This window comes from Martes martes (genome assembly GCF_963455335.1).
Source record: "Martes martes genome assembly, chromosome: 4".
Classification (NCBI taxonomy): Eukaryota; Metazoa; Chordata; class Mammalia; order Carnivora; family Mustelidae; genus Martes; species Martes martes.
The window spans coordinates 90,748,581-90,761,825 of NC_137891.1; the positions used below are offsets into that span (position 1 = coordinate 90,748,581).

The following is a 13,245-nucleotide window of genomic DNA, read 5'->3' on the forward strand; positions in this document are numbered from 1 at the left end:
CCATTATTAATATTTTGTTGCTATTGTTAAAAATGATAATGACTTATTTTATTCCTTCAGAACCTCTTAATGATAGCACATTTACTGATCTATATTCATTTTTCATGTTTCACTACAGGATGCAAAATGATTCAAGAGAAAATTAACATTTTTTCATCCTGTATTACCTTTTTCCTTCTCATTTTCCAACTATAACTTCAATATTAGAAAGTACAAACCAGTAAGAAAACATACCCTTAACAAAATGTTTTTATGATTTAAAAAAAGCATACAGAATTAAAAACTCCCTTTGAAGAAGTGAAAGAATGATTTAACAAAAGCAAAAGGAAACTGAAGCACAAAAATTTCAGTCACTTGATCAAGAAGCAATATTAGAAATAGTGTGTAGGTTTTCTAATTTCTAGCCCAAGAGTGTGCACACTAAGTTGTAATATCAGCAATGATTTCTAAAGAAAACTGAATTACGTAAATAGCAGTAGCCTTCAGCCCTAATGCTGTTGACTTCCTTACCTTAACTACAAAATGAGTGAAATCACATGTAAAACCCTCAAGGCCCCTTTAATCTCCAGTGAAATTTGATTCTGTGTCTGAAGTCTTTGTCAGTGACCCCCAGATCCACAGTCATCTTTTCCTCTTGGGAATGCCTTCTGCACCCCACTATTTATGTCAGCGAACTGATTTTGATCATGTTGCCACACTGTACTGTTACGTTTCTCTTTGTAAACCTATCCTCTATCTCCAGTTAGATTGCATTGCTTGGGGTTACAGACTTTCTCATGTGCCTTTTATTTTTACGTTCTGAGTGAAAAAAAAAAAAAAATCCAGAAGTCAGAGAGGGAGAGAGACCATGAGAGCCTCTGGACTCCGGGAACCAAACTGAGGATTACAGAAGGGAGGGCATGGGGGGATGGGGTAACCTGGTGATGGGTATTAAGGAAGGCATGTGTTGTGATGAGCACTGGGTGTTATACTCAACTAATGAATCATTGAACACTACATCAAAACTAATGATGTAGTATATGCTGGCTAACTGGACATAACAACAACAACGAAAAATCCAACCACATTTTAAATATCCTTTTCCGTCCCTAGTAGCACCTGATACAGAGCTTTGCATGGGCGCAAAATAAATGCATAAGGATGACTGTCAGACTGCAGTTGTAAAAAGTAGAACTAGTCATCGTTGCTATGGTAACATGGCCATAGGATTCATGGAGTCTGCCTTGAAAGCAAATGCTTATTTTCCTCTCTTCCAGAAAGATGCTGTGAAGCGAGTACTCTCGGGCATTCAGCCTACAGGAATCCCCCACCTCGGCAATTACCTGGGAGCCATTGAGACCTGGGTGAGGTTGCAGGAAGAGTACAGCTCGGTGCTCTACAGCATCGTTGACCTACACTCCATCACCGTCCCCCAGGACCCGGCCGTCCTCCGGCAGAGCATCTTGGACATGACCGCTGTTCTTCTAGCCTGTGGCATAAACCCAGAGAAGAGCATCCTTTTCCAACAATCTCAGGTCAGCTTCTCAGATTAGAACCAAGAAAACTGGTATTTTCAAATTATGTGAGGAAAACTTTGAATGAAAGTTTATATAGCTCCTGTTTGTGAGTCTTTGAAAATTGTTCAAGAGTGACCTCATCAGATGCCATGAGTTCATTTTAATATTTACCCTATATTCACATCTTTAAATGTCATCATAGGGCAAAAGTATGTTTCACCTTTGCCTCCACTGTTCTTGCTTCATATACCAAAATGTTGTATCTCTTTAGTACTTACAAATCTGATATTTTTCTCTACTGGGTTGCATCCAAATTGCTGAATTCATACTGTTGACTAATCTCCTCAGGATCAAGGATAGAATTTAGCAACTAGTGGTTTTGTGTACTTTCACTGTTGCTTTACTGGGTTTTGCATTTGGAAGACCCATTGGATCATTCCCATTGTTCCTTCTTTGTATAATAGCTTTTGAGAAGACTTAAGAGAACTAGCTGGGAAATTGGAAGACACTGTCCAGTCTCTTGAGTCCAAGCCAAGAAAGGCTTCAAAACAAAGCCAAAATATTTGACTGATATCGTCACTATGGATGAATCAGTTTACTCTTGAAAGCGCAGATGCCTGGACCAGAGACAGGGAACTTAAGAGACTCCATAGCTAAGCTGAAAAATTTAACTGGATCATGCCCTCATTACATATCCACTTGAACCTTGTGACAAAGCCACAGCCCAGGAACGGTATATTACACATGTTGGCTACATGTTAACATGTATGCATGCGTGGTATGGGTTATTCATGTGTGTATCTCCTGCCTTGATCATAAACTTCTGACAATCATCATTTTTATGTATGTTTTATTACTCACAGAACTTAGTGTAATGATTCCCAGAGAGTGCCCCTTTTAAAAAATATGAAGGAAATGAATATCTTCAAAAATAAATATATCAACTCAAAGCGTGTTTCTAGTTTGGAAATAATATGATAAAATAATAGAATCTGACCATTAAAATGTCCATAAAGGCAATTTACCTCCATTTCCTTCCTCACAGTTGGTCAGAGAGCCTTTACTTGCACATAACTTTTCAAATTCAATCTTGGACTGATCTAATTGTCTTAAATACATAAATATACTTGCTTCTGTTGAGCTGATACCTGTCTCCCTGTAACTTCCATCCATTCGTTTGACTTCTGCTCTCTAAAAATACTAAGTAAATCAACTCTGTCTTCCACGGGACTGCTCTTCATATACTCAGAGATATTTGTTCCACACTAGCCTTACCCTATAGGTCCTTACCTCGTAGGACTTCTTCAAGCTGGTTGTCCCACCTCAGGAGCACTCTCACCATCTGTTTGAAAGGAATGGGCCTGTCCTATTTCATGAAACAATGTTTATTCACACTCTTCAAGTCTGTCTCCAACATTATAACGCTGATCATCATTAGAACCACTTTGTAAAGTTACCGGATATCACTTCACTTCATCGAAGCTGGGTTTTTTTTGTTTTTTTAAAAAATATTTTATTTATTTATTTGATGGAAAGAGAGATTACAAATAGGCAGAGAGGCAAGCAGAGAGAGGAGGAAGCAGGCTCCTCACTGAGCAGAGAGCCCGATGCGGGGCTCGATCCCAGGACCTTGAGATCATGACCGGAGCCAAAGGCAGAGGCTTAACCCACTCAGCCACCCAGGCGCCCCCAAAGCTGTTTTTGATACAAGCTCCCTTTTGATCCTTCTGTGATACCATTTCTAAAAATCATATTCCCAGTGCTTATTTCCATCCTTCTAGAAGGCGAAAATGTCTACATCTCCACAAAGCAACCAGTTGCCAGACTGCTTTGTTAAGTGACGTTTAAAATTAAAGGCTCGGGGCACCTGAGTGGCTCAGTGGGTTAATCCTCTGCCTTCAGCTCGGGTCATGATCTCAGGGTCCTGGGATCGAGCCCCGCATCGGGCTCTCTCCTCAGCAGGGAACCTGCTTCCCCCACTCTCTCTGCCTGCCTCTCTGCCTACTTGTGATCTCTCTCCTGTGTCAAGTGAATAAATAAAATCTTAAAAAAAAAAAAAAATTAAAGGCTCATTTTCAACCACATCCAGTGCTTGCACTTTGAGCTCATACCCCTAGGAATGATCACCACATTATAATTTTTTCCCCTCCTTTTTAAAGGACTTTTGGCAGTGACCTCTGCAAGCTTCTAAAATTGGCAATAATTAAGGTCTCTTCTTCGGCATGGTACTTTGTTGTTCAAAACAGCAATGGAAAGGATCACCCACGGTGTGGGAGACTGTAAGAATTCCCTCATACGTGAGGGATCATGAAAGTCCCTTCCTCTTCATTTTTTTTATGTTATGTAATGAGCTCCTTGGTTCCTCTGGTGGTTGTAGGTCTAGATCAGCGAGGGTAGGTCACTGGTGTTGCCTGTTTTCCTTGGTGGCCTCAGGCCTCCTCCACACCATTTCACAGGTCCCCTGCTCCCTTCCTGGACTGCAGCAGATGACAATACTGTCATCACACCTAACAAAGCTAATGATAATTCCATGTGATCCTCTCATACCCAGTCCGTATTCAAGTTATGCTGATTCTCCCAAAATGTCTTTTATATTTGGCTTGTTTAAATAATGATCCAGTGAAGGCACACACATCACGTTTTTTCCCTATCTTTTTGTTTGTTGCTCATTTTATTTTTATTTCCCATAAAGTTAATCCTGCATTTGAAAAGAATTAAAAACTTAGATTTTTTAGGAGGCACCTGGGTGGCTCAGCCAGTTAAGCTTCTGCCTTCAGCTCAGGTCATGATCCCAGGGTCCTGGGATTGAGCTCCACATCGGGCTCCCTGCTGAACAGGGAGCTTCTCCCTCTCCCTCTGCTCTTCTCTCTCTGTCCTCTCTCAAATAAATAAGGAAAATCTTAAAAAAAAAAACAAAAACAAAAACAGATTTTTATACTCCCACTCTTTTCCATGCCTTTGGTATGTTAATCGGCTTTTCTTTTATTTACTATAAAATTAGCACTTTTGAACATAAAAATAACCCTTATATTTTTTTGTTGCTTTCTCTTTGTGCTCATGTGTATTGGCTGATGGTTAGTGGCTATAAATTACCATTCACGTAGTTGGTCATCCCCATTTTTGATGGGGTTTGAATAGAAACTCTGCTTGCCTAGGGCCCATAGAATGCCCAGACATCATTTTCTTCAGAGCATCCGTGAAGCTTCTAGTTGTTCCGGGAGGATGCTGAGAAGGTCTTCCTCATGCTGTATTTTGAAAATGTGAAGGCATAAATAAAATCTTTAAAAAAAAAAAAGGGGGGGGGCGCCTGAGTGGCGCAGTGGGTTAAGCCTCTGCCTTCGGCTCAGGTCATGATCTCAGGGTCCTGGGATCGAGCCCCGCATCGGGCTCTCTGCTCAGCAGGGAGCCTGCTTCCCCCTCTCTCTCTGCCTGCCTCTCTGCCTACTTGTGATCTCTGTCAAATAAATAAATAAAATCTTAAAAAAAAAATATGAAGGCAGGTACTGAATTTACCTCTTAGAACCGTTCTCAGGTAGGAGTGTAATCAGATAAGCTAGTGTCCCTGAAACAGTGATTATTCTAGATGGCTGACCCCATCTCTGCAGTGCTCTAGTAGGAAAGAATTCTCATGGCTTTTGTGTTTTGTGTCTTACCATGTGGTAGTTAACAACTGTCTTGATCAGTATGTGGAGTCTCTACTAAATGGGGGCTGGAAAGAAAATACTCAGAGCATTGTCAGATTTAGAAAAAAAAAATGAGAAGTCGTGGTTATTAGAAAACTGGCATTTTTAAATGTGGAAGATCTAAAAAGCCTTTTCATGTATATGAACTCACTTTTAATCCTCGAAAGAGCACATGAGTTAGGCATTACTGTTCTTTCACAGATGAATAAATTGAGGTATGAAAAGATTGAGTAAATTATAAAAATGTCCTTAAAACCATCTCTGAATGGTGCCTGGCACTTAGTAAATGCTTAACAAATATATCTTCTTAATTTAACCTGAGGTCATCCAGAGGACAAATCCAGGACTCTTTTTTTTTTTTCTTCTCCCTAAAACACCATTTTTAGAAGGTGTTCTCCTAGGAGAGAACACTATGCTGCCTCCCACCAGGCCTTTGCCTCAGTAACTGACAGCAGAGAGGCAGTGAAGAGCCAGAGCCAACCCTAAGATCCTCATTATTTCTTGCCTGGACCATCTGCTCTCCCCTTCACTCCTGCCTCAGGCTCTCCTGGCAGCAGTCCATTCCCCACACTGTAGCCATGCACATCTTTCCACCTCAGATACCTCAGCACCTCTCTCCTTACCCTCAGGGTAAAAATCTAAGCTCAATTTCTAGAAAGCCCTTCAAAAATGAGGCCCCTAAGAGAAAGAGAGAGAGAGAGAGAGACAGAGAAAGAAATGGATGGCATATTACTCAGCCATAAAAAAGAATGAAATCTTGCCACTTGCAACAACATGGATGGATCTAGAGATTATAAAGCCAAGTGAAATAAGTCATTGAAAGACAAATAGCATATGACTTCACTCCTGTGGAATTTAAGAAACAAAACATATGAGCAAAGTAAAAAAAGAGAGAGAGAGAGACAAACTAAGAAATAGACTCTTAACTATGAAGAACACACTGATGGTTACCAGAGGGGAGGGCTGTGGGGGATGGGTGAAATGGGTGATGGGGTTAAGGAGGGCACTTGTCATGATGAGCACTGGATATTGTATGGAGGTGTTTAATCATTCTATTGTACACCTGAAACTAATATAACTATACTAGAATTAAAATTTAAAAATGAAAAAAAAAATGATGCCCCTGAGAACAACAGGCCAGTGTTGTTTCCACTCCACCACTTTTTAATCATCAGGTTATTTTTGTTCAGATTCTGATTAACTTTTGCTAATAACTCTTTAAAGCAAGAGTTGGGGGGTGGTTCTGCTTTTATTTTGAGAAAAATATGATAAATCAGTTCTTAACTTATAAAGTGGGTAAGTCAGAGATCAGTTGTCTACATTTTAACACGGTTTTTTGTTAGTTCTTTTCTACTGGGAGTTTTGTTATGCATGTTAGCATTTAACTGATCATTAAATATGTAACCAAGAGGGGTGCCTGGGTGGCTCAGTCGTTAGGCGTCTGCCTTCAGCTCAGGTCATGATCCCAGGGTCCTGGGATAGAGTCCCCCATCAGACTCCCTGCTTGGCGGGAAGCCTGCTTCTCCCTCTCCCACTCCCTCTGCTTGTGTTCCCTCTCTTGCTGTCTCTCTCTCTGTCAGATAAATAAATAAAATCTTTTTTAAAAAAAGTAACCAATCGCTTCTCGGCCTTTTGGCTAAGATCAAGTGTAAAAAAAGTAACCAAGAGGACAGGAAGTCAGAAAACAATTATACTTAAAGTGTTGTGAGCCAATGTCAGATAAAATGAGATATCTCTGCATTCCCTGCCCCATACACAGTTATTTACAAGTAAAATTAAGAATTTTTGAAATTGTGAGTTAGAGAAAAAAATTTTTTTATATTGTATAGTGTTCTCTTTTCATGTATATCCGTTGTGTTCAGCAAAGTACTTGGAGCTAAATATGAAGACTAGTTCCCCCAGGTGCTATTGTACAAGAGAGTAAGTTCTAGCAATCATTTGAAGTAGGGAAAGAATTTAGCTATGTTATAATGCTTATTTTACCAATAATTTTCATCTCCAATCCTTTGCATTCTTTCTCAGCAGTCTGACTGAAACAATTTAGACTTATTGAAGATTTTTCTCATTATTTTCTTTTTCTTTCTCTCCCACTGGCCTCTAGTCATGGTGCTTCCCCTAAAATATGTTTGCCATATGTGGGGAATTTTTACAGAGCCTCTCCTCTGAAAGGTGCGCGCGTGTGTGTGTGTGTGTGTGTGTGAGAGAGAGAGAGGGTGATTGAGAAAGAGAGAGATAGAGAGAGCGTGCCTGCCTGTGTGTGTGTTTGGCAGAGGTTTCCATCCCAATGCCAAAGTCAATGGTCTTTTATTTCCAGCAGGCCTGAGTGCACATCCCATCTGATTCCCACAGCTGTCTCTGAGGTGCACATCTCCACATCTTTAGTTGTTACTTTCCTTGCAAACTAATCACTGTGCAGATGGAAGATAAAAGCTGGAGTTCGTAGCTTTGGGCGCTGGCTTTATGCCAAGTCTGGGAGAAAAGGACAGTTTTGACCAGCAGACACCATATTATAGGGCATCCAGAACTGTCCATGGAAGAGCTGAGGGGGGAGAACGGAATCCTCAGCCTGGGAAGGTGGCTTCATTCTCTAATTAGAGTTATGTTTTGTTTTCCAGGAAACTTTAATCAATAATAATAAAATAATAATAATGGATAATAATAAATAGTAAGCAAGTTTTTGCATGAATCCTGGCTTACAGTGCACAAACAAAAGTTGTACATGACCCATGTCCCTTATCTCAGAGGTGTGAGACCAGCAACACATAAACTTGGACTGACAGTATCATGTTTTCACTTATCCTGGTAATTTTGAAAGCTTCTTTGAGTACAGATTTATATTTGTTGGACTCTCAAAGTCTTTAGGCTAGCAACAACAGGTGCAATGTACAACTCATAATAGAAAGGAAGAAGGCGCTCCTGGCTGGCTCAGTCAGTAGAGCATGGAACACGTGATCTCAGGTTTGTGGGTTCGAGCCCCACATTGGGTATAGAGATTACTTAAAAAATAAATTTAAAATTTTTTGAAGAAAAGAAAGGAAGCAAACAAACGTCCTCATGGTTTAAAGGACTTGGGGAATCAATTTGTAAAATTGGCATTTCCTCCAACGTTTCTCAGGAGAGACAAAGGATCTGAATGGCCCCTGGTAGAAATAATGAAGAGAAGTTAGGAAAATCATTATACAACCAGACTTCTCATGTATTTCTTTCTCTAGGAAGTATCCACTAGAAGTTTCCACCACTTTCCTTGCCTAGATCTATAGTCCTGTGTGACTTGATGAGCAAGTTAGAGTAGTTTTGCTGCCTCCATCCTGGACCACAGGATGAAGTCTTGTCCTAATACTTTCAAGAAGAGTTCAGTTTTATTATCATAGCAAGAGTGAAAGAAGCACAGGTTTTGCAACCCTATATAATTGGCCTGAATCTGTGACTTCTTCTTGTTGTCACACACTGGGCAAGTTCTCTGAACCCCTGTTCTAATATCTCTAACATGGATATTTAAATAATGTGACATATAATACTGTTAAATAGTACCCTTCACTCTTGCCCTATCCCTACCCCACTGTAAACAATACTGCTCCCACCCCAGGCTGCTTCTTTTTTTAAAAAAAGATTTTATTTATTTATTTGACATGGGTGGTGGGTAGAAAGCAAGCACACGCAGGGACAGGGACAGGCAGAGGGAGAAGCAGGCTCCCTGCTGAACAGGGAACCCAATGTGGGTCTCTATCCCAGGACCCTAGGATCTTGACCTGAATTGAAGGCAGACACTTAACCAACTGAGCCACCCAGGCTTCTAGATAGTGTGAAGATTTAAGGGTGGAGTGGAATTGGAAAGTGGAGGTCAAATTAATGACAGCACCCACCTTCATACTCAATAATAAAAAATTTTCTGAAAAGGTAATTGTTGAAGGTTTTTGGGAACCTTCTTAAGAAATAGTTTGGATATTCAGAAAAGCAGGAAAAGATGAACAGTTGCTTTTTGAAATACTAACCTTTGGGCATACTTGCTTCATACTTGGTTACTTTGGTTCACAGACCTGTACCCCTGAAACAAATAATACATTATATGTTAATTTTAAAAAAGGAAATGAAGTTTTGCGAGTGTAGTGGACACTTTCTGTTTGGTTCTCTCTAATCCCATTCCACTTTCCACCTCCCCAGAGGTAACCACTATATTGAATTCCAATGTATGTGTTTATTTTTTTTTAAAGATTTTATTTATTTATTTGTGAGAGAGAGTGTGAAACAGCACGGGCTATGGGGGGAGGGGCAGAGGGACTACCGGACTTGCTGCTGAGCACAGAGCCCTACATGGGACTCCATCCCAGGACCCTGAGATCATGACCTGAGCTGAAGTCTGATACTTAAACAATTGAACTACCCAGGCACCCTGCCAATGTGTGTGTTTATATTTTTATTGCATAGGATTTGGCTGTAATGGTCCATATTATTTATTTTGCATGTTTTAAAACTTTATATAAGCAGTATCATACACATAACTTCCTGCATCTATATTTTTGTGTTCAGCATTACTTTGCTGAAATTTGTTCATTTTGACTGCTCTACAGTATCCCATTGTCTGGCTCTATCACAATTTATCCATTTTCCCTGCAAAGAATATTTAGATTTTTTTCCTCCGATTTTTTGTGGACAGACAGTTGTCTGCACACCAGGGAAAGAGTTCTCACCAGAACCTGACCCCTCTGGCACCCTGAGTTTGGACTTCCAGCCTCCAGAGTTGCAAGACAATAAATTTCTGTTGTGTAAGCCACCCAGTCTGTGGTGTCTCGTTATGGCAGCCCTAGCAGATTAATACAGAGCTACTCAGCCATTACCATAGGTGGAAGGCTTGTTCTAGCATAGGAGATTCAACATTATTAATATGTCAGTTCTGTCCAGTTTGACCCATAAATTCATTATAATCCAATTACACTGTTGTAGACGCTGACAAATTGGATCTGAAATGCATATGGCAATACAGAGAGTACGTAGAATACCCAAAAGAATTTTGAAAAAGAAAACAATACTGAACAATACTGTACCCAAAACAATACTGAAAAAGAAAACACAGTTGGAGGACTTAGACCACCTTTCTTCAAGACTTGATGCCAAGCTATGGTAATCACGTGAATGTGGTCTTGATATAAGAATAGACTAATAGATCAACGGGAAGGAATAGGGAATCCAGAAGTATACCCATATCCAGAAGCCAAATGTTTTCAACAGGAGTATCAAACCATTTCAGTGGGGGAAAGGATAGTATTTTCAGCGAATGGTGTTAGGTATCCAACTGGATCTCTATGTGGTGGGGAGGGAATGAACCTTGGCTCTTACCTCACACCATTCGCAACAAATAAACTGAAAACTACCATGGATCTAAATGTAAAAGTGAAAACTATAAAACTTCTAGAGGAATTCAGAGGGGAAGATCTTCCAGACTTTGAGGGTAGGCAAAGATTTCTTAGAAAGTACACAAAAAACATTTAACTTCAAAGGACATGATACATTTGACTTCATGAAAAGATAAAGCTTCTATTCTTTAAAAGACCCCATTAAGAAAATGAAAAAGTGAGCCATGAAGGGAAAATACTTGTAACACATACATCTGACAAAGCTTTGTGTCCAAATATATACAGAACTCTTATCTCAATAATATAATAAGACAGCCTAATTTTGTAATTGGTCACTATATTTGAACAGACATTTCACAAATGAAGAAGTAAGCACATGAAAACTTCAACATCATGGTCATCAGAGAAATGCAAAATAAAACCAAAGGGATAAACCATTTCACATAGTTGAATGACTAAAATTAAAAATACTGGCAATACTAAATTTTAGTAAGGCTATAAAGCAGCTCAAACTCTCATACCTTGCTGGCAAGAGTATAAAATGGCAGTTTCTTACAAAATTAAACATATACTTACCAAATGACCCAATAATTCCAGTCCTAGGTATTTACCCATGAGAAATTAAGACATTGTCTACAAAATGACTTGTACACAAATGTTCATAGTATTTTAGCTACTTGATAATAACAACAGCCTAAGTGCTTAGTTACTTAAAAATTTTTTAAAACATTACATCAACTTTGATGAGGCATAATTTACACACAGTAAGATGGACCTACTTTAGCTGCTCAATCCATGGAGTTTTGACAAACCTACACACATGTGTAACCATCACATCTATCAAGACAGAGAACATTTCAGTGTCCCCCAAAATTTCCCTCATGCCCCTTTGCAGTCAATCCCTCACCCCTGCTCCTGGAGACCACTGATTTGTTTTCTGTTATTATGGACTTGTTCTGCCTATTCTAGGATATCATATAAATAGAATTATATAATATGAACTCTTCTGTGCTTGGCTTTTATCAACATAATACTTTTGAGACTCCTTTGTGTTGTTACAAACTCCTTTTTTATTGTTGAATAGTATTCCAGTGGCTGAATATTCTATAATTGTTTATCTACTCACCAGTTGATGGATGTTTGGGGTTATTCAGGCTATTGTAGCTAAAATACTATGAACATTTGTGTACAAGTCATTTTGTAGACAATGTCTTAATTTCTCATGGGTAAACACCTAGGGCTAGAATTATTGGGTCATTTGGTAAGTATATGTTTTATTTTGTAAGAAACTGCCATTTTATACTCTTGCCAGCAATGTATGAGAGTTTGGGCTGCTTTATAGCCTTACTAAAATTTAGTATTTTTTTAAAAGATTTTATTTATTTGAGACAGAGAGAGCGAGAGAGAACAAGGAAGGGCAGAGGGAGAAGCAGACTCCCTGCTGAGCAGGGAGCCCGATGCAGGGCTCAATCCCAGGACCCTGAAATCATGACCTGAGCCGAAGGCAGATGCTTAACTGACTGAGCCACCCAGGTGCCCCCAAATATTACAGATTTTAAACCAGCCAGAAGCACTGTGAAACCAAGTGTTGCAACTGTTGACCCCACTCCAAGGAAAATATGAAAGAGAGCAATTTACTTAAGAGAGTGCTTTGAATTAGATTGAAGGGACTTTAACTGCCAAGAATATCAAGAAATTTTAGTCAAGAACTAAAAAGAGCTTAAATAAGAATATGAAAACCATCTTATAATGTAAGATTTTCATTATTTTTGTTTGTTTTGAAATTGATGCCTCTCCTTGTCTAAACATTATTTATCCAAATCAAAACAAACAAAAATACCTAGGGAGAGCCATCTTTCACAAATGTATTTTCTTTTTTTAAGATTTTATTTTTAAGTAATTTGTACACCCACTGTGTGACTTAAACTTAACCTCGAGATCAAGAGGTGCAGGTTCCAAGGACTGAGCCAGCCAGGAGCCCCTACAAACATATTTTCTACTTCTTTGTGTTCTATCACAGGATTAAGAACACAACTAAGTGCTTGTGTTTTTAAGGAAGGGCCATGTGACCTCTTAACCTGGGCTTAGTCTCTTCTTAATTCTTAAACTTCTTCATTTCTCTGATCATTTATATATTGACCACTTCTTCCTATTAGGATTTTCTCTTGACTCCAATGATACAGCAGTAATGCATTTTTCTTCTACTTCTCTGAGAGTTCATTTGTTTCCTGTATTGACTCCTCTTCTTTAGTTCCTCAGAATTTCTGTCCTGAGATTAAAAATCTCTCTATGTATCCCACCTTCCTGAAGTCTTACCACCTTCCATAAGTTTCAGCCATTTTCTTTCCTGACCTTTGTTACTAGCCCCAACCTTTCTCCTTAATTCTAGACTTGCACTCCTAGCTACCTTCTAGACATCTCTTTCTCTCAACTTTAACATATCTGAACCCAGAACTTTCCTTCTTACCTCTGACCAGCTTTACCTCTGACCTATTTTTTAAAATAATTTGAGGTGAGGGGTGCCTGGGTGGCTCAGTGCGGTAAGCCTCTGCCTTCGGCTCAGGTCATGATCTCAGGGTCCTGGGATCGAGCCCCGCATCCGGCTCCCTGCTCAGCAGAGAGCCTGCTTCTCCCTCTCTCTCTGCCTGCCTCTCCGCCTACTTGTGATCTCTGTCTGTCAAATAAATAAATAAAATCTTTAAAAAAAACAAACAA

The 13,245-nt window shown here is 39.4% G+C and overlaps 1 protein-coding gene across 1 annotated transcript in view; it reads left to right on the forward strand.

Annotated features, from left to right (window-relative positions):
* WARS2 (tryptophanyl tRNA synthetase 2, mitochondrial) overlaps positions 1-13,245 on the forward strand; it is a 102,245-nt gene that overhangs the window by 49,286 nt on the left and 39,714 nt on the right. Inside the window, exon 2 of the mRNA XM_080800759.1 lies at positions 1,257-1,514. Coding sequence (XP_080656885.1) covers positions 1,257-1,514 — 258 coding nt within the window. The remainder of the gene's footprint in view (positions 1-1,256; positions 1,515-13,245) is intronic.